Source organism: Coregonus clupeaformis, chromosome 10 (genome assembly GCF_020615455.1).
Source record: "Coregonus clupeaformis isolate EN_2021a chromosome 10, ASM2061545v1, whole genome shotgun sequence".
NCBI lineage: Eukaryota > Metazoa > Chordata > Actinopteri > Salmoniformes > Salmonidae > Coregonus > Coregonus clupeaformis.
This window is the reverse complement of record NC_059201.1, coordinates 63607889-63628542: the sequence shown is the minus strand read 5'-3', so window position 1 is coordinate 63628542 and position 20654 is coordinate 63607889. Positions and strand designations below refer to the sequence as shown.

Sequence of the window (20654 nt, the reverse complement as noted above, 5' to 3'; positions counted from 1 at the left end):
TTATCAAATAATTGTTGCATTGAGGATATGACTGGAAAATACTGAACAGACAGACATTGTGGTGCTCCCCATCAATGCGGGGCGGGGGGGGGGTTAACAATTGTGAGATGACGCTTGGTCCCCCGGCAGCTCGAGGTGCGCAGAAACCCCACCTTGATACAAAGTGGCCTGAATTAGTGAATTTTCGTTGTTCCATTCTGCGTTTCTCCACCTTTTGCAGTTTGACGGTGTTGAAAGAGCGCAGCAGAGATTAACAGTAAGGACAGGTGAAGCGCATGTTGTGTATCCAGGCTTGTTTGTAGTGAAACGAGATCCAGCCTCGAGATCCGATAGCAGTAGGTGGGTCTCTCACAGCGCGGTATTGTACGGAGGGTTTCATTACCACAGCCGCAGGGAGCAGCGGGCAAGATTGGACGTCAATTCACTGGGATTATTAAAACCCCGGCAACGATTTAAATATTGAGGGGCCGTTCTCGTTTTGTTTGGAGGAGGTTCCTGCACCCTGCGGGGATGTTTAACTGGAGTAGTAGGGTTTCTATTACGCTGGCATCGCCGTGCGCCTCAGTAGGAGCAGTTAACTGTAACTCTGGGCTGGAGGTGGTTTGCTTCTCGCGGAGCTCCGAGTGAGAGAGACCAGTGCCGGCTCGTGTAGCCTAACCTAAAGCCCGCTACTCAGCCTGAGACAGTTGGACAGCATCTCCGCGCAAAACGGACCTACAATTCCGAACGCAACCGGTTTATTTTAGCGCTTGACAACATCTGTAATATTTTTGGTATTGCCAAACATGAGGATTTTTGAAGACATTTAATTACGAGTATATCTTTAGTCTATTTTGGGAATTTATTTCCCAATAGTTTTATTTGTCATTTTTATTATACGCATCTGTTTTACTTTAATATCTTATCAACTTTGTTTTTCACTAAAACTTTTTGGGAAACATTTTCTTACCCCAGCACTTGTTTTGGGAAAACAAGAGCGCTCCTGGACGTGACATGAGGACTGTCGCCTGGCTGTCCGCTCGGCATTGTCATTGTAATTTTCATGTGTCATGTCGATTGTCGGATGCCCGAGGACACGCGATGTCGTTTTGCATTTTGACAAACTGAAGGTTATGGGCTGGAACAAAACGAACTGAGGAACGCTATAGTAGCCTGAATGGGGGCAATTATGCTGGAGTCCCATATATTCTAGGGTTTTCATTCGCACACCAACCCATGGGGATTTAAATATATATATATATATATTCTAGCATACCATTTTATTTTTTACGTTTTCCTTTCTTTCTTTTTTACTGGACCAATTTTAGGATGGTGTTATATTGCTGCTCGAGCGCCTTGGAACTTTATATTAAGTTCACCTGCAGCTTTTTATTCGTGTTTTTACTGTTCCAAATTCCACAGTCCTCCTCGCCTTTAATTACAGGTAAAATACATTGACTTGGCCTATTTTTTCAAAACATGTCAGGTAATTGACAAAAACAAGAATATAGCCCAAAAACTAGCCTATTAGGCCTACGGGTATAGGCTATTCACTTTTCCCGTTACTTCCCACTAGGCACAGACGTCAGCTCAATGTCTAGTTTTGATTTACATTTGGTTGAGTTGTCAACTAACGTTAAATCAACAACAAATGTCACCATGTCATTGAATTGAGGTTATAAGTTGGGTTAAAAAATTTTGAAATGCCCTTACGTTGATGCCTTTTTGCAAATCCAATCATCATCACCCCATTCAGCTGAAACATTTAGAATTTGACAAGCAACCTTCTGTCGGGTAACTGGTACCGCCGGGCTCGTTTGAAACCTTATGATAGGCGCATTGCATTACCAGTATCATTTGCCAATCTACTGTTTTGGAAACTCGTGTTGGGTCGTGCTGTCGAGGTCAGTATCCAAGTCACCTGGCGCGTTATCATTGTGCAAACATTATAATTTATTTCAGGGGAAAGAAAAACCTGCCTATCGGTATCAACTGAGTAGGCTACCATTATAGTATAATCCTAACGGATCAAATTCCCATGGCGTGTCGCTACCTGGTATTCGAAATATGCGGTATATCATCTGTCTATTGTCTTCCATGCAGGGCCCGGAGTTGAAGGCACCGTTTTCGTGGGAGAGGAAAGTTGGCTGGTTGTAGAAAGACAAATGCGCCCTGTCACTGTTCTCCGCTGCAGGAGGTGGATGAAGAGTAAACAACATTTATAGGGCTATTCATTCATCTCCGTTTTATAAAATAAGAAAAACCTCATTGGATTGAGGCTAAAGTAGTCCTCTGTAGCTCAATTGGTAGAGCACGGCGCTTGTAACGCCAGGGTAGTGGGTTCGATCCCCGGGACCACCCATACGTAAAAATGTATGCGCACATGACTGTAAGTCGCTTTGGATAAAAGCGTCTGCTAAATGGCAAATATATATATAAAGTGTTGTTTCCCCACAATCACTTAAATCTGTGCTGGTTTAATTACACGCGAAGGTTGTAGGGTAGGCTAACGTCGGGGTAATTGCCTCCCCCCACCCCTCCTGTAATTCTCACAGAAACCACTTTGTCACCTAATACTTTCCCTTGCTGCCACTACCATGCTCAAATAAAAATGTTATGTCTCATCTAAATTTAAGTCGCTCTAACAAAAACATTCTGAGATAAGCTGATCTAATATTTCGTCATTTAGAAAAAGTTATAGGCTATAGCCTATATAATCAAATTAAGTTAGAAATATAAACTTGTCGATAAAACTCAGACTATTAGGCCTACTTCTTTTAACGTTTACAAAATATACCTCACCGTCATGGCATAGCCGGTGCAATTCGTGGTAGGCCTAAAGAAAAAGCACAATTCGAATATGGCAAGCCTGTCCATAACATAATTTCTATGATGCGTGTTGTTTCGCTGTTAGATCACTTCAATGAGGATGAAAAGGCGCGAATTTATTGCCTCTCTCCTTGCGCCCTTCACAGGTACAGAAGCCAGCTGCGAGAACGAAGGAGAGGTGCTCCACATACCCAACATAACGGACAACCCGTGCATCACCTGCGTCTGTCTGGTGAGAACAAATCCCAATTCTTGCTAAATAACTTTCAAATGGTGTTAGGGCAGGTAATTGTTAGTTGACATTGAGCTACAGGGTTCTCCTTCCCTTTTTGTTCTTGGCAAGTAGGTTCCACGGAGGAGGAACACAACGTAATTGTTGTGCGTAATTCTTGCCTCTGCACTTGACTGAATAACCTTAATATTCATATTGCGGCCTAATTATGTATAGTCTATAGCCGAGTTGTAGGTCTAAGTGGGCAAATAGGCCTGTACAGTTTTTTTCTATTAATCACAAAGAATAATGAATAATGTTGCCACCTTTTCAAAAAGAGCAGTAGGCTAGTTATGTAATTATTTCCCTTCTAAGCCCACACTGGCTTTTAAACAAAATTGTATTGTTTGTTTAAAGACGCCCCCACTGCCTGTTAAATCCAGGCTACAAATGTCAAAGGAGGGTCTTTCCTGGAACAATGTGAAGGTCATTGTTTTAGGGGTTGAGAATGGAAGTGAGAGGCTTTTCTGTCACCAGCAGCCAGATTCAATAATACTCTCCCTCGCCTGTCTTTTTAGTCCCTCTTTAAAAGTGTAATGTGGTGAGGAAGTTTCAACAAATGTCCTGTTTGACTTGCAGGGTATTTACCCTATGTGAAATAGAGAAACAGTGTGTGTGTGCAAGGTTATATATGTATGTGTGCACTGTGCGTGCTACTTTGGCCGTGCTGCCTCTGCTGGCTCTAGCGGCTCTGATAGTCTCTTTGATATGTCTCCTCTGCTAACCACCTCCTTATCAGGCTTCCATCACTAGGAGCCCTGCTGAATGCTATCAGTCATCAGAGGGCCACGGCTAGCCTTTCATCTTGGCCCGTCCGCCATGTCACTGGCCCCAGTGTGTCGCCATGCTGTCTTTAGGGGGGGTTAGCGGATTTTAAAGGTTGGGGGGTGAGCCGTCAGGGCTCTAGTGTCACTCACAGGCTCCCAGTTGCGGAGTACCTGTTAATGGCACTTCACTGGCGGAAACTGAGGCACACAGAGAAGCCATTCTTTTCAGCAGTCGTCTCACTAGACGCAGGAATCTGCCTCCCGCTCGCTAAACATAATATACAGACAGCCAGTTAACCTGCTGTCTGCTACTCTCCCTCTCTTTTTGCCCCCTCTTTCTCGGTAGCAGTGATTGATGAGCTCAGTGGGCTGACCAGTGATCTGCAAACATTTGGAAGCCAAAGGTCCTTTCCTGTTCCAACCGCTCCACAAACATGGAGATCAATACTCACCGTGTAACTTTACAGTCTTTACCTCTGCCGCTGACGTTATCAGCAAACCACTAAGCCAGAGAGCATGTCTGTCTAGGTACAGAGATGCAATAACATTGGATTTATGTGCGGAATCGGCATGTGAAGGGTTCTTCGGCTGCCTATAGGAAAACACTTTGAATAACCATTTTTGGTTGCAGGTAGAACCCTTTTGGGTTCCATGTAGAACCTTTTCTACAGAGGATTCTACATGGAACCCAAAATGATTTTACCTGGAACCAAAAAGGGTTCTCCTATGGGGACAGCTGAAGAACCCTTTTGGAACCCTTTTTTCTAAGAGTGTAGTCTAGAAGACTCACAGAAGACACAATCCTCCTTTATTTCCCGCTCTCTCTCTCATCCTTTTCTTTCCCCCTTTCTGTCAGTGCACTGTGAGGTTAGTGGTACAGTTCTCCCAGTGGTCTATAGAGCAAAGATGGTGTTAGAGAACCGTCAGGGCAGCATTGCTATTGGACCTCCCAGGATACTTCTAATGGAGGGGTAGATAATTTTATATATATATATATATATATATATACACTACCAGTCGAAAGTTTGGACACACCTACTCATTCAAGGGTTTTTCTTTATTTTGACTATTTTTTACATTGTAGAATAATAGTGAAGACATCAAAACTATGAAATAACATATATGGACTCATATGGTAACCAAAGAAGTGTTAAACAAATCAAAATATATTTTATATTTGAGATTCTTCAAATAGCCAACCTTTGCCTTGATGATAGCTTTGCACACTCTTCGCATTCTCTCAACCAGCTTCATGAGGTAGTCACCTGGAATGCATTTCAATTAACAGGTGTGCCTTCTTAAAAGTTAATTTGTGGAATTTCTTTCCTTCTTAATGCATTTGAGCCAATCAGTTGTGTTATGACAAGGTAGGGGTGGTATACAGAAGATAGCCTTATTTGGTAAAAGACCAAGTCCATATTATGGCAAGAACAGCTCAAATAAGCAAAGAGAAACGACAGTCCATCATTACTTTAAGACATGAAGGTCAGTCAATACGGAACATTTCAAGAACTTTGAACGTTTCTTCAAGTGCAGTCGCAAAACCATCAAACGCTATGATGAAACTGGCTCTCATGAGGACCGCCACAGGAATAGAAGACCCAGAGTTACCTCTGCTGCAGAGGATAAGTTCATTAGAGTTACCAGCCTCAGAAACTGCAGCCCAAATAAATGCTTCACAGAGTTCAAGTCACAGACACATCTCAACATCAACTGTTCAGAGGAGACTGTGTGAATCAGGCCTTCATGGTCGAATTGCTGCAAAGAAACCACTTCTAAAGGACACCAATAAGAAGAAGAGACTTGCTTGGGCCAAGAAACACGAGCAATGGACATTAGACCGGTGGAAATCTGCCCTTTGGTCTGGAGTCCAAATTGGAGATTTTTGGTTCCAACCGGCGTGGCTTTGTGAGACGCGGTGTGGGTGAACGGATGATCTCCGCATGTGTAGTTCCCACCGTAAAGCATGGAGGAGGAGGTGTTATGGTGTGGGGGTGCTTTGCTGGTGACACTGTCTGTGATTTATTTAGAATTCAAGGCACACTTAACCAGCATGGCTACCACAGCATTCTGCAGTGATACGCCATCCCATCTGGTTTGGGCTTAGTGGGACTATTATTTGTTTTTCAACAGGACAATGACCCAACACACCTTCAGGCTGTGTAAGGGCTATTTTACCAAGAAGGAGGAGTGAAGGAGTGCTGCATCAGATGACCTGGCCTCCACAATCCCCCGACCTCAAACCAATTGAGATGGTTTGGGATGAGTCGGACTGCAGAGTGAAGGAAAAGCAGCCAACAAGTGGTCAGCATATGTGGGAACTCCTTCAAGACTGTTGGAAAAGCATTCCAGGTGAAGCTGGTTGAGAGAATGCCAAGAGTGTGCAAAGCTGTCATCAAGGCAAAGGTTGGCTATTTGAAGAATCTCAAATATAACATATATTTTGATTTGTTTAACACTTTGTTGGTTACTACATGATTCCATATGTGTTATTTCATAGTTTTGATCTCTTCACTATTATTCTACAATGTAGAAAATAGTACAAATAAAGAAAAACCCTGGAATGAGTAGGTGTGTCCAAACTTTTGACTGGTACTGTATATGTTTTATTGTCACACACCAGATAGGTGCAGTGAAATGTGTTGTTTTACAGGGACAGCCATAGTAGTATGGCACAGGAGGTTGGTGGTACCTTAATTGGGGAGGATGGGCTCGTGTTAATGGCTGGAGCGGAGTAAGTGGAATGGTATACAAATACATCAAGCACATGGTTTCCGTCCTCCCCTCAGCAGCCTCCACTGTAGTATGGCACCTCTGGATTAAATTAGGGTTAAGTGCCTTGCTCAAGGGCGAATCGACAGATTTTCACCTTATCGGATCGGTTATCCGAACCGCTAGGCTACCTGCCAGGACATAAAGAAGGACAACAACCATCTGAATTCAAAGAAAATTCATGGAACTAGCCTACCTACACATCGGAGCCAACAGTTACATTCAGTTCATTCAGCACCATTCACTTTCTACCACTGGTGCAGGAATAGGCCTACTTCTTGGAAAGGCTTGTGACTTCTCAGTGAAATGTATATATTGCCCTATCCTTTTTCATCTAGTTGTAAGTCGCCACTGCTGCTCTGTGGGGTCGCGACCTGTTTGTTTTGGAGGGAGGTGAAGGGTCACGAGGGCAAGTAGTCCAGGCTTAAGTAGGCCTTTGACTTGAGTGCACCTCTGAAGAGCCTTTTAGTGATCTCTCCATCCTTCCATGAAAGACCGGCGGCACGGTGGCTGGCGAGCATGTCAGCTTGTTCTGGCATGCCCTCTGAGGCCAGGCTGAGAGATAGAAGGAGGAGAGAGAGTGATAGTGGAAAAGACTGGGAGAGAGAAATTATACATAGACCATGGTTTGACTGAACACATTTTGATTATCTGAAGTTGGCATATGGAGATAGTGAAACTGACTGTGCTGTCGCCATCTAGTGATCATCTGCCCATAGCACATGACCATCATGTCAGTGATCAATACATCTTACATATTTTACATATATATGTTTAGATGGTCTCATTAACCTATCAACATGTTATTACTCCTCAGGTCAAAGATTTCTCTAGTTATTATGCTAGAGAATAGCAGTAGTCCAATAACAATCCCCAGACCACCCGTTGGCCTATTAGAAGCCACGACATACCACCAGTAGACCTGTAAGAAGCTTCAGAAAGTGCACGGTTTGTTGAGTGTTTATGAGGCGTGGTGACCTGAATTGACCCCTGACCTTTGCTGAGAGGGGTCAAACCTTTTCACACCACTTAGTGTTAATGTCTGCCGAGTGGAATGGCTCCATAGCCCAACTGGGAAAGCACAGGTGTGGAGAGACATAAAGATTCAAGGACAAAGATGTGACCACTATGACACTACTGGAGATAACTGGGGTCCTCAGAAAAGACACATAACTTCTCTCCACTCTTTCTATTTCTCTATCTCTCTCTCTCTCTCTCTCTCTCTCTCTCTCTCTCTCTCTCTCTCTCTCTCTCTCTCTCTCTCTCTCTCTCTCTCTCTCTCTCTCTCTCTCTCTCTCTCTCCAGTCTCTTTCTCTCCTAATGTCTGATGGTATCTGTCTTCCTTTCTGTCATTCCTTCCATATCTCTTTCTCTCACTTTCAATCCATCCCTCTATCTATCTGGCATCATATATCTCACTCTCAGACATATTTGTCTCAAACTGGCTGTTGAAAGTGCTCTGAAAATTCCTACAACTTAGGCCAGTGGTTTAGAGAGGGCTTTACATAGACTGTGTGGATTCCATGTGCCTTCGCCTCTCGCCGCCCTTCTCTCACCCTCCCTCTCTCGCCGCCCTTCTCTCACCCTCCCTCTCTCGCCGCCCTTCTCTCACCCTCCCTCTCTCGCCTTCACTGATGACATCACCCAAACCAGCGTGGTTAGGGATCCAGTGAAAGCACTCCGTAAATAAAACCGCCCAGTTTTATTTTAGTTATCTGGGCCACAGTCCGGCTTTGAAGTTGACTCATTATACACTCCAGTTAGGTTGCACCGAGTAAATGGGGACTATATAAAGAGAGTGTATAAAGCTAGTGGCAAAGTGATAATGTTAAGGGAGTATATAAAGTGAGAAGAGAGAAAGAGAATTTCTGCATAAAGTACATGTAACTCGAGTGATCTTATCAAGTGAGTTCATTTTAGCCTTTAAAAAGTGAGTGTGTCGACAAAGAATGTGTAGGAGTTTTTATTATGTGAATACACTGATGGCAAACAAAAAGTGTCTCTCTCTTCCTCTCTCTCCCCCACTTTCTTTCTCTCTCTCCTCCCCCTCTGTCTTTCTCTCTCCTCCACTCTCTTTCTATCTTTCTCTCTCTCCTCCCCCCTCTCTCTTTCACGCTATCTCTCTCCCCTCCCTCCTTCCCTCCCTCCCTCCATCAGGATGGGAAGGCAGACTGTAAGCAGGAGAAGTGTCCCCTGGTGTCTGAGGACTGTGCTCTGGTGGTCAAACAGACGGGAGCCTGCTGTGAGAGATGCAAAGGTGAGCAGCATACACACTCTACTACTCTCATCACCATGAAAACATGAGGTCAAAGGTTAGGGGATGCATGTACTGTTCTGTCGTCTCAGAGAGACCAGTAGACTTGGAACTTTGTCTAGTGGAGTGAGTTAGGTCTACCTTTGGATCTCTTTAGTGTTAATGTATAGACCTTGCTGCAGCATTGCAGTGATGTTGTTTGATGGTTGTGTTCAGGTAATAGGGTCATTGATGCTACCTGTAGGAGTGAGGGTGACGTGACAGCTTGAGTCCCACAGTAGAAGACAGTCAGTCCAGCTGCACTGGTCAACCTACTTATTTAACCACTACTGCCTCCTTGTGGAAGAATGAGGAATCGTTTTTCTTCCCACAGGACAATAGTTACTGTGCATGTGTGTATGTGTACTGTTTCAGACCAATTGAAGATTCTGCTTGAGGGTAAATTGCTACATACACAAACACATATAGCTATTCCTTTCCCGGCTTCCACTTACACACACCCACAAACGTGACAGGCCTACAGTGGTTCGTATTTAAGTCTTCAGACCTATTCTTTCTCACACTGTTTGCCAGCATCTCTCTCTCTCTCTCTCTCTCTCTCTCTCTCTCTCTCTCTCTCTCTCTCTCTCTCTCTCTCTCTCTCTCTCTCTCTCTCTCTCTCTCTCTCTCTCTCTCACACACACACACAAACACAAACACACACACACACACACACACACACACACAGCTGCAGTGGTGGACTTCTCCTCTCTGGGACGGGTTGGGATCCGTTGGCGTTGGGGTTCAGCGTTGGGTTTACAGGGCACAGAAATAAACCTAGTTTACAAGCCACTACGCCGCTCCGCCTCCCAGACTTGGACCGCACATGTTCGCCTCCCGGTCGGAACACACAGGGGTCGGGTAGTGTTGGGGTCACCTTGGACACGGTCCACAGCACAGACTACCTCATGGTCAGGGGCGCGGCCATTTGTTAGAGTTAATTAAAATTAGAAGAGGTGGAGCTCGCTTAAGTCGACCGTGGAAAGCCCCATGTTGTCATGGTGAACGATATTGGTGCCTATTGTTCCCCCATTGTGGTTGACTTTGGGTTTTATTCATGACCATGACTAAATTTAGAACAGGAATTTGCTTATGTCAGCACAAAAACATCCCACTGTTCAAATATTTCATGCAGTGGTTTTATCATAGGAATTGTTTTGCTGTGTTTCCATAACCAGACAACCCTATATCCGATGAAACTGAACAGGTTGTTGAAATTGAAGAGCGTATTAATTTAGTCCCTTATTGACTATGGGTGGTGTATCTGGAGCGTTGTGATTGCTCATAGTAGACCTCAGGCCCAGGCCCATTTCACATGGTGTTGGGTTACTAATGGCCTTTTATCATGCCCTTGGAATGGATCTGGACACTTCACAACAACATATTCTGGTATCTTGATACACCTATATAATGGATTGGGGTTGTCAATCAGAGTGTGTGCATGCCTGTCTGTCTGTCTGTCTGTCTCAAGTGTCTGAATTGCACAAATGTGAAAGTGTCGAGACTACTAAAACTCACCAACACTATACCAAATCAAGACAATCAAAGAAAGGTCTTCCCTAGCCATAGGGGGCACTATAGCCAACTGGCTCTGACGGTGGTGGCAGACAGACTCCCTCCAGGCATCGCTTACAGTGGATTTCTAACCCTGTGTTAAATCTGTCTCAACACTTATGGTCTGGAGAGGCAAACAGCTCTATGTTCACACATGTAGTCCATTTAGTGCTCCATGTAGACTATGAGTTTCCACGAACTAGTAAACATTCACATCCAGGTTTGGAGTGCTAATTCTCTCTCTCTCTCTCTCTCTCTCTCTCTCTCTCTCTCTCTCTCTCTCTCTCTCTCTCTCTCTCTCTCTCTCTCTCTCTCTCTCTCTCTCTCTCTCTCTCTCTCTCTCTCTCTCTCTCTCTCTCTCTCTCTCTCTCTCTCTCTCTCTCTCTGTCTCTCTCTCTGTCTCTCTCTGTCTCTCTCTGTCTCTCTTTCTCTACCCCCCTCTCCCTCTCTTTTTTGTTAATTCTTTCCAATGTGTCAAGTAATTCTCTTTTTTGTTTTCTCATGATTTGGTTGAGTCTAATTGTGTTGCTATCCTGGGGCTCTGTGGGGTCTGTCTGGTCTCTCCTCTAGGTTGTCAGCTGGATGGAGAGTCCTATAATAGTTCTGTCTCCTGGACCAGCTCCACCAAGCCCTGCATCTCTCGCCGCTGTCAGGTGAGTGTCACACAGAGAAATGAAAGAGAGAAAGGGAGGGGAACAGACAGAGAGATTATGATTATGATGATGAGAAAAGAAAGGAGAGGGAATGTAAAGAAAATGAGAAGGAGAGAAGGAAAGAGGGAGTACTAAGAGAGAGGCAGACAGGGAAGAGGGAGTACTAAGAGAGAGGCAGACAGGGAAGAGGGAGTACTAAGAGAGAGGCAGACAGGGAAGAGGGAAAGAGAGAGGGAATGGAAAAGAGGCGAACACAGACAGAGGGAGTGAGTGAAAGAGAGACGGATGGAAAGGGACAGAGAGATTCATGAAGAAAGAGAGAAAGATAAATGAGGATCTAGGGAAAGATAGACATGTGGAGTGGGAGGCTGAATGACGCAGACAGAGGAAGTTGGGGAGGGAAGGAGAGATGTGAGGGAGAGAGAGAATGAGACAGTGGACAGATAGCCAAGGGGTTGGAGGAAGAAGAGACATAAAGAGAAAGAAAGGCAGATGAAGTTGGGGGATGAGAGAGAGAGAGAGAGAGAGAGAGAGAGAGAGAGAGAGAGAGAGAGAGAGAGAGAGAGAGAGAGAGAGAGAGAGAGAGAGAGAGAGAGAGAGAGAGAGAGAGAGAGAGAGAGAGAGAGAGGGATGATATATGGCTCATTGTCTTTGGGGGAGGAGCCAGGTGAACTGGCAGTACAGTCCACCCATCTGAGTCCAAGCCTCCCCAACCCAGTGTCTACCTCACAAGACTAACCCCACATGTCTCCTCAAACCACATGTATACCCAACCTCACTTACTGTAAACACACCACACACTCACATGGTCCCACAATACCACTTAAAACACACACACACAGATCTGAACACTATAAGTCAATAGCAGTGGACACAGCTGTGTGAGGGAGTGTCAGCTCCAGCATTGGGGAGGTCCAGTCAAACTAGGCTATGTGTTAGTATGCGTGTTGAAGGCTTGCGTGCAAAAAAAGCAGAGCTCCCCACACCACTCGATTACTCCATCCCCAAGATACCCACACACAGGGAAAGGGAGGGGGGGGGTCTAACCAGTATCCAGGCCTCATACACAAACAACGTGTTGTGGTCCCTAGTTCTTACACTCCTAGTGTATGCAGAATATATGTCACTTCTATTGAACTAAACACATGGCAGACTAATGAGGTCTGCCCAGCAAGGGAGGTGTGTGTGTGTGTGTGTGTGTGTGTGTGTGTGTGTGTGTGTGTGTGTGTGTGTGTGTGTGTGTGTGTGTGTGTGTGTGTGTGTGTGTGTGTGTGTGTGTGTGTTTCTGAGCTTCAGGTAATGGTGGTTCTCATGGAATATCTTGCTGATTCAGGATATTTTATTCAGGTACATTTTCAGTGAGTGATCAGGGGTGTCCCAGTGTGTAGAATAGATGCATGCATGTGTGAGATACAGAATGGTATGTCCCTATCTAATATCTTGCTTATGTAGTACATGCCTTACGTAACTCAAACAGGATTCAAACCGCTAAGCAACCGAGAGACGAGTTTGTCTAATACAGGAATGAGAGGTATTGAGCAGAATATTTGGGAATATAGGACATTCACTGACGTACGTAGCCTAGGACTGGACAGGGATGCTGCTTGGAATATGTCGTAGGAAATTTGCTTGAATAATGATAAATAAATCACTGTTTTAATTGCTTCCTGCTTTTGACAGGAAGGTGTCATAACTGAAGCGGAAGTGCAATGTGTCGTCCACTGCAAGAACCCCAAGATTCACCCCAAGAAGTGCTGTCCAACGTGCCAGAGTGAGTGAATGTGTACTCGTGTGTGTGTGTGCGCATGTGTGCGCGTGTGTGTGTGTGTGTGATAATAAAGTTAACCTCTGTGTCTCTTTTGTTCCAGGCTGTATCTTCGAGGGCCGTCTGTACAAAGAGAGGGAAGAGTTTCACCCAGAGAGAAAACCCTGTATTAAATGCACCTGCACTGTGAGTATACACTGTATAGACATGCATGTCTTCAGTCCCCACAGTACAGTGACTGGCCCCTCTGTGGTCCAAATGAGTTTGTCTTGGTCCCTCTGTAGTCCCCCCTCCTCTCCTTAGTAAACAAACAGTGGAGGTGAGTGAGTAAACATATTAACGTGTGGTGAGTCTGTAAACACATTAACGCCTCAGTGGGACTAATGTACACTATGTCCTGTACCAGCCGTTAATAAGGGCACACTGCTACAGGGCCAGGGGGAACTGTGACAACTGTCTGGCATCTAGAGTAGCTGTGTTTGTGAGCTGTTATAGGTGGCAACCCAGGTTTCACAGGTCCAGATAAAGGTACACATTATATTGTATAAGGGAAAAAGGTCATTAGGTGGAGATAAGTTGAATAATGCATAAGAGAAGATTAATGCAGCATTGTTCTAACATCGGATGTTGTGTTCTTTCAGGGAGGGCGGACCCTATGCATCAGGGAGGTGTGTCCTGTCCTCTCATGCCCCACCCACCTGAGCCACACTCAGCCCGGACAGTGCTGTCCCAAGTGCCTCGGTAACACCCCACTCTCATCAAATTCCTAATAGGACTCTCAGATAGAAGTCTGGAGAACATATTCATATTTTATGAAAAAGAGTACTTATCTCAAATTCACACATTATTAAAACATCATAACAGTTCTAATAATTATCATCAAACTGATCTCTTTTTTTCTTTCTCTGTCTCTCCGTCAGGTCAGAGGAAAGTGTTTGACCTGTCGATGGGAAGTTGTCTGTTCCACAGTGAGGTCTATGAGAACGGCACCTCCTTCAAGCACGACAACTGCACCAGCTGTACCTGCAAGGTAAGAACTGACCAGGGAACCAGACCCCAGAACTCTATTCAACGTATGTACCATATCACCAAGTTACCATCAATAACTGACCCCTTCTCCTTCCCTCGTATCTCTCAACCTTCAACTTCTTATATGCCATATTACCAAGTTATTAATTAGTAATAAGATTACCAAGTTCATCAATAACTGACTTCTTCACCTTCCCTCGTATCCTCCACCTTCCCAGAATTCCACTGTGGTGTGCAGGAAGCGCTGCTCTCGGCCTGGCAGTTGCCATGGTGACCAGTGCTGTGAGGAGTGTCTGTCCTTCGTGAAGGTAGCGGAAGTGAAGTACTGCCGGGTCAGGAACAAGATCTACCGGGTGAGACACTGTGGGACAACACCCTAATGATGCATCCTGATATCAACTTCGAATAATAGAACCTTACCATTGCCTCAACATTCAACACTGATACTATCCACAGCAGCTGTCCTTATTCTGACATTTATATGCATATTTATACAGACATTAATACTTGATTGATAAGTTGATTGATGTTGTGGTTGGATTGGTTCCCTCTCTGCTTCTTACTCTGCTCTAGGAGGGAGACATGTGGTCGTCTGTGAACTGCACCCTGTGTGCCTGTATCAATGGGGCCATCGAGTGCCAGCCAAAGCAGTGTGTGCCAATCATCAGTTGCCCCTCGGTGAGAGACAGGCTCAAGGCCCAATCACAAACTGTCTCTTTTTGTATTGCGCCTTTTTTCATTCCAGGAATTTTTCAATTAAGTGATGTGAATGACGACATCGATTAGAATAGTACTTAAAAAAATATGCTCACTCACTTTACCTATCACCTTAACGCTGGAATCCGTGCTTCGGAAACTGCCATGTCCGTTTGCGATATTACAACAACAAAGTAGTTACTTCAACAACACCGCTTTTTCCCTCAGACATCATTGCAAATCATTGCACCGTGATAGAACAGCAGAGTATGTACTGCAAGTTATTTTTACCACAATGCTGAATGCTCCTCCCTCCGTTTCATCAACAAAAATAAAAACAATAACAAATGCGCTGGGCGACAGTGGCTCTGTTTTACCGTATGCAGATTTCAGCTTTAAACAATTTCCCACCGCAATTTACATGCATTTATCCCTATGTTATGAACACTGCCTATACCTATAGGACATATCCCTGTGGTCCCCTCTGTTCTCACTGAATCATCAACATGAGACAGTCCCTTTCACACTTCATCACATAAACAACCATCACGTCCCCATCCATCTGGTCCCTTTCCCGCTCAGACAGACAGAGGTTGTCTACCGTCCCAGAGTTACTATCTGTGACTAACCGCCACACGTTAAAACCACATGCGTGACGTGTTGGTGTCACTGTAGGCAGCTGGCTGGAAGCTGATTTAGCGGTGGAGCGGTAAGGAGCAGTCAGAACCGATTCACCTGGGCCAGAACAGTGTGAGTGGGCTAAGGCACGACTGTGGTAACTTACCACAGTAACCATACCTTCCGCTGTCAAGTGGTTGAGTAACGGTCCCAGTTCCACGGCTGTCACCTGTCATACGGTCGCGTTGAGGTCACCTGTCTTGGGGTGATGTAGTAGACCTTTGAAATCCAGTGACCAAATGGTCAGTTACTTATTCATGCTGTCAGTGACCAGCGTTCACACGGTTACAATGGTTACATAGCCTCACCTGTTATGGTCACATAGTGGCTGTTTGTTGCACTGTAATGTAGTGGTCATCTGTTCTTTCACTACGTTCATATAGTCGACATTAAAGGCTCTGTGCCATTATTTTTTAAGCTAGCAACCCACCACCATCACATATACAGTGGGGGAAAAAGTATTTAGTCAGCCACCAATTGTGCAATTCTCCCACTTAAAAAAGATGAAAGAGGCCTGTAATTTTCATCATAGGTACACGTCAACTATGACAGACAAATGATCATTTTTTTCCCAGTAAATCACATTGTAGGATTTTTTATGAATTTATTTGCAAATTATGGTGGAAAATAAGTATTTGGTCAATAACAAAAGCCAATACTTTGTTATATACCCTTTGTTGGCAATGACACAGGTCAAACGTTTTCTGTAAGTCTTCACAAGGTTTTCACACACTGTTGCTGGTATTTTTGGCCCATTCCTCCATGCAGATCTCTCTAGAGCAGTGATGTTTTGGGGCTGTCGCTGGGCAACACGGACTTTCAACTCCCTCCAAAGATTTTCTGGGGTTGAGATCTGGAGACTGGCTAGGCCACCACAGGACCTTGAAATGCTTCTTACGCAAGCCACTCCTTCGTTGCCCGGGCAGTGTGTTTGGGATCATTGTCATGCTGAAAGACCCAGCCACGTTTCATCTTCAATGCCCTTGCTGATGGAAGGAGGTTTTCACTCAAAAATCTCACGATACATGGCCCCATTCATTCTTTCCTTTACACGGATCAGTCATCCTGGTCCCTTTGCAGAAAAACAGCCCCAAAGCATGATGTTTCCACCCCCGATGTCACAGTAGGTATGGTGTTCTTTGGATGCAACTCAGCATTCTTTGTCCTCCAAACACGACCGAGTTGAGTTTTTACCAAAAAGTTCTATTTTGGTTTCATCTGACCATATGACATTCTCCCCAATCCTCTTCTGGATCATCCAAATGCACTCTAGCAAACTTCAGACGGGCCTGGACATGTACTGGCTTAAGCAGGGGACACGTCTGGCACTGCAGGATTTGGAGTCCTGGCGCATAGTGTGTTACTGATGGTAGGCTTTGTTACTTTGGTCCCAGCTCTCTGCAGGTCATTCACTAGGTCCCCCGTGTGGTTCTGGGATTTTTGCTCACCGTTCTTGTGATCATTTTGACCCCACGGGGTGAGATCTTGCGTGGAGCCCCAGATCGAGGGAGATTATCAGTGGTCTTGTATGTCTTCCATTTCCTAATAATTGCTCCCACAGTTGATTTCTTCAAACCAAGCCTGCTTTACCTATTGCAGATCCAGTCTTCCCAGCCTGGTGCAGGTCTACAATTTTGTTTCTGGTGTCCTTTGACAGCTCTTTGGTCTTGGCCATAGTGGAGTTTGGAGTGTGACTGTTTGAGGTTGTGGACAGGTCTTTATACTGATAACAAGTTCAAACAGGTGCCATTAATACAGGTAACGAGTGGAGGACAGAGGAGCCTCTTAAAGAAGAAGTTACAGGTCTGTGAGAGCCAGAAATCTTGCTTGTTTGTAGGTGACCAAATACTTATTTTCCACCATAATTTGCAAATAAATTCATTAAAAATCCTACAATGTGATTTTCTGGATTTTTTTTTCCTCAATTTGTCTGTCATAGTTGACGGTACCTATGATGAAAATTACAGGCCTCTCTCATATTTTTAAGTGGGAGAACTTGCACAATTGGTGGCTGACTAAATACTTTTTTTCCCCCACTGTACACAACACCCATATGGTTATGGAGCAGATAATGGTCAAATAGTAATAATGAACTGTCATACGGTCATCAGTCAGACAGTAAAATTACAGTCACATATGGCTGCCTTTGTCATGGATTCCTAGTGGTCACACAGCGTTCACCTGTCATACAGTCATGAAGTATATCTCCTAACGGCCATCTGTGTTTGTGTCTTGGTCACTGGGTCATGGTCATCTGTCGTAATAGTCACATAACAGCCAAATGAGACACGGTCACCTAACGGTCAATTGCAATATAGATATGGTCACATAGCGGTCACCTGTCATACAGTATCACAACATCCACTCATCATACCTTCCCGGTGGTCATGTAGCATTTACGTACATCACAGCTTCCCATAGAGCATACAGTCTCCAGTCAGTCTTTGGATGCTTGAGTACAGTGAAGAAAGCTTAGACCCTGAAAGCCAACCAAGGCAGAGCTTCAAAGAGGGGGTGCACTGTGTGAGGGTTGATTGTGTGTGTGTGTGTGTGTGTGTGTGAGTGAGAGTGAGGATCTGGGGAGAGAGAGAGAGAGGATCTGGGAGAGAGCGAGAGAGAGAGAGGATCTGGGAGAGAGAACAGATCTGGGGCAAAGGTAAGTGGGGGGTTGAGGGGGATAGAGTTCTCAAATGTGCACATCTGATGGAAGTTGAAACGTACCCACCACCCACCCTCTCTCTCTTGCACACACACCAGGCAGAGAGTAACAATTGTCTGTATCAATGTCTCACTGTCCACGTTTGACTGGTTTTGTCTGTGTCTATGTGTGTGGGTATTAATATGTAATGTGTCCAGTTGACTGTCTGTCTGTCTCTTGCGCTCTGACTGGCTGCCTACTGATCTCTCTCTTATGTCTGTGTATCTAACGGTCTGTCTGTCTCTCCTAGAATAAGATCCTGAACAGAACAGGCTGCTGCCCGGTTTGCACTGAAAGTGAGTAAGTTACTCCCCTCTTCCTCTGCTGGGTCCTCACACACCTTTGTGGGTTGGATTTTGCAGTTTTGTGGCAGTTGTTTCTTTCTCGGTCTTCTCTCAAATTGAAATTGAGTCATGTTGTATTAATCGCAGATTTCTCATGCAAAATACAGGAAAACTAGATGGATCAAATTGATGCCCATAATTAAACACACTCCCTCTTTCTCCTCCTTCCCTGCCTCTCTCTCTCCCTCCTATCACTCCTTCCAGAGCCAGGCGTGTGTACCGTATTCGCGACCCCCACTACAACACCTTCGACGGGCGCACGTTTAACTTCCAGGAACCTGCCAGTATGTTCTGACTCAAGACTGTGGTGGTGTCCCCTCCGGCGGGGGTGGAAACAGCGCCGACTCTGGCTTCACGGTTCTGGTGAGGAACGATGCGAGGCGAACCCGCTCCTACTCTGGACCCAGTCAGTGGAGCTGAGGGATAGGAGGGCTGAGTCTCAGCCTGCACCGCACCTGACGGTGAGGAGGAACAGCACACGCATCGCCCTGCCCTACCATGGCCCTGGGGTCCACATCGACCTGGATGGATACCTGCTCAAACTCACCACCTCGCAGGTTAGACGGGCTGCATGTTAACTTAATTGGAACCCAAAGAACACTGCTAAAGCACACTGTAGCTCCTTTTTGAAGCATAACTTTGTCTCTCGCTTTCTTTCTCCCTCCTCCCCCTCCATCAGGTCTGGAGATCACGTGGGGACGGGGACAGCTTTTGTGGAGGTGGTGGCTGCTCCTCACCTGCGCCGTGGTCGTCTCTGGTGGCCTCTGTGGGAACTACAATGGACACAAGCGGGATGACACCATGGGCAGCGACGGCCTCTTCAAGTTTCGTCGTGGATGAGTTTGCCGAGTCGTGGCGCGTGGACGGAACGCAGGTTTGTGCCCAGCCCCTCAGGAGGCCCACCTCGTACCTCTGTCCCGGCAGTGTAAAGGTGAAGTTCCGCGCCCACAGGGAGTGTCAGAAGCTCAAGTCTTGGGAGTTCCAAAAGTGTCACCGGGTGGTGGACTTTGCCTCCTTCTACAGGTCAGTGGTGCTTGGGGTGTCTCAGGAACATTGGGGAGCATAATTTGACACAACGCTCTTGTGACATGTTATTCATATATCAAACGTGATATTTCATTATCTCCGATGTGCATAGAATGTCCAGTGTTGTGTCGAACATGGAACCCCTCTTAGTATGGAGATACATTTAATCCAGTCCATTTAATTTAATTCAACAGTTATTTTTTCTTACTCCTCTCTCTCTCTCTAGGTCCTGTGTAACAGACATGTGTGAGTGTCCGGTGCATAAGAACTGTTACTGTGAGTCCTTCATTGCCTACAGCCGGGCCTGTGAGAGGGAGGGAGCCCCGTCCACTGGAAGCCAGAGGCTGCCTGCATGGGTGAGTGACAGCACACACAGCCTATCACTAAACTTCATGGAACAGGGGACTCCCCACATTCAATTTGCTCAACAGAATGTATCTCTGAAATCCATTCATGCAATTCTGTCAAACCAACCCCTTCTTCTCCCTCCCACCTTCTCAGCCACCCAGTGTAAACACGGAGCGGTGTATGACACCTGTGGCCCGGGGCTGCACCAAGACCTGTGACAACTGGAACGAGATCGGGCCTTGCCACAAGCCCTGCGTGGCGGCTGCCACTGCCCAGCCAACCTGGTGCTGTTCCAGGGCCGCTGCATCAAGCCCACAGCCTGCCCTGGCCGGTGACCCTAGTGTCCCAGAGGAAGGGGGCCGAGAGAGGGCCAAACAACCAACACTGCCTGGCACTCAGGGTTCATACCTGGGGGAGTGAGGAGTGGGGGAACATGGGGGGTGAGTGTTGGGTGATGGATGGATGAACAGACAGGCAACGATGGACTGAAGGGAATCTCAGAAGACAGGTGGGTCAGCTAGAGGCCTCGTCCACTCTGAGAGAGATAGATACCGGCCATCACGGACTGGGGTTTGAAGCTCCGCTATCTGCTTCTTACTCGTCCAGCAATACCTTTGTGCTCCACAGGATGGCGCCCATGTTGTCTTGAAATGGGAAAGGTATCTGGAGGGAAACATCACCCTTCTAGATAAAGGGGAGGAGGCTCTTTGGGAAAGCCTTTGTGGCTATGCTTCGTTAGTTACTGGACACTCAAGGGACATCCATCCAGACTGCTGGACCCCAGGAAAAGGGTGGGGCTGGCTCTCTGTTGAGCCAATATGGCCTCAGTGTTTCACTTTGTTGCAGCACACAGACATTCAAAACCAGGAAACCAACCAATGCATCTTGAACAAGCATGTTCACCCTGCCAGCATAAGGGATAAGCTCTACGATGAATATATTGAACAACCCC

At 45.8% G+C, this 20654-nt stretch overlaps 1 protein-coding gene across 1 annotated transcript; it reads left to right on the top strand.

Moving 5' to 3' along the window:
- The first annotated feature begins 272 nt into the window (after positions 1 to 272).
- On the top strand, positions 273 to 20125 carry LOC121570042 (BMP-binding endothelial regulator protein). Its single transcript, XM_045223178.1, is given in 23 exon segments — positions 273 to 1423; positions 2955 to 3040; positions 8776 to 8875; positions 11036 to 11118; positions 12799 to 12889; positions 12987 to 13069; positions 13525 to 13624; positions 13804 to 13913; positions 14131 to 14265; positions 14486 to 14590; positions 18235 to 18280; positions 18533 to 18553; positions 18556 to 18597; positions 18600 to 18722; positions 18725 to 18881; positions 19008 to 19086; positions 19088 to 19159; positions 19161 to 19351; positions 19581 to 19672; positions 19675 to 19710; positions 19856 to 19899; positions 19901 to 19958; positions 19961 to 20125. Coding segments are annotated over 23 exon segments (2046 nt in total). The 5' UTR covers positions 273 to 1308; the 3' UTR covers positions 20038 to 20125.
- The last annotated feature ends 529 nt before the right edge of the window (positions 20126 to 20654 follow it).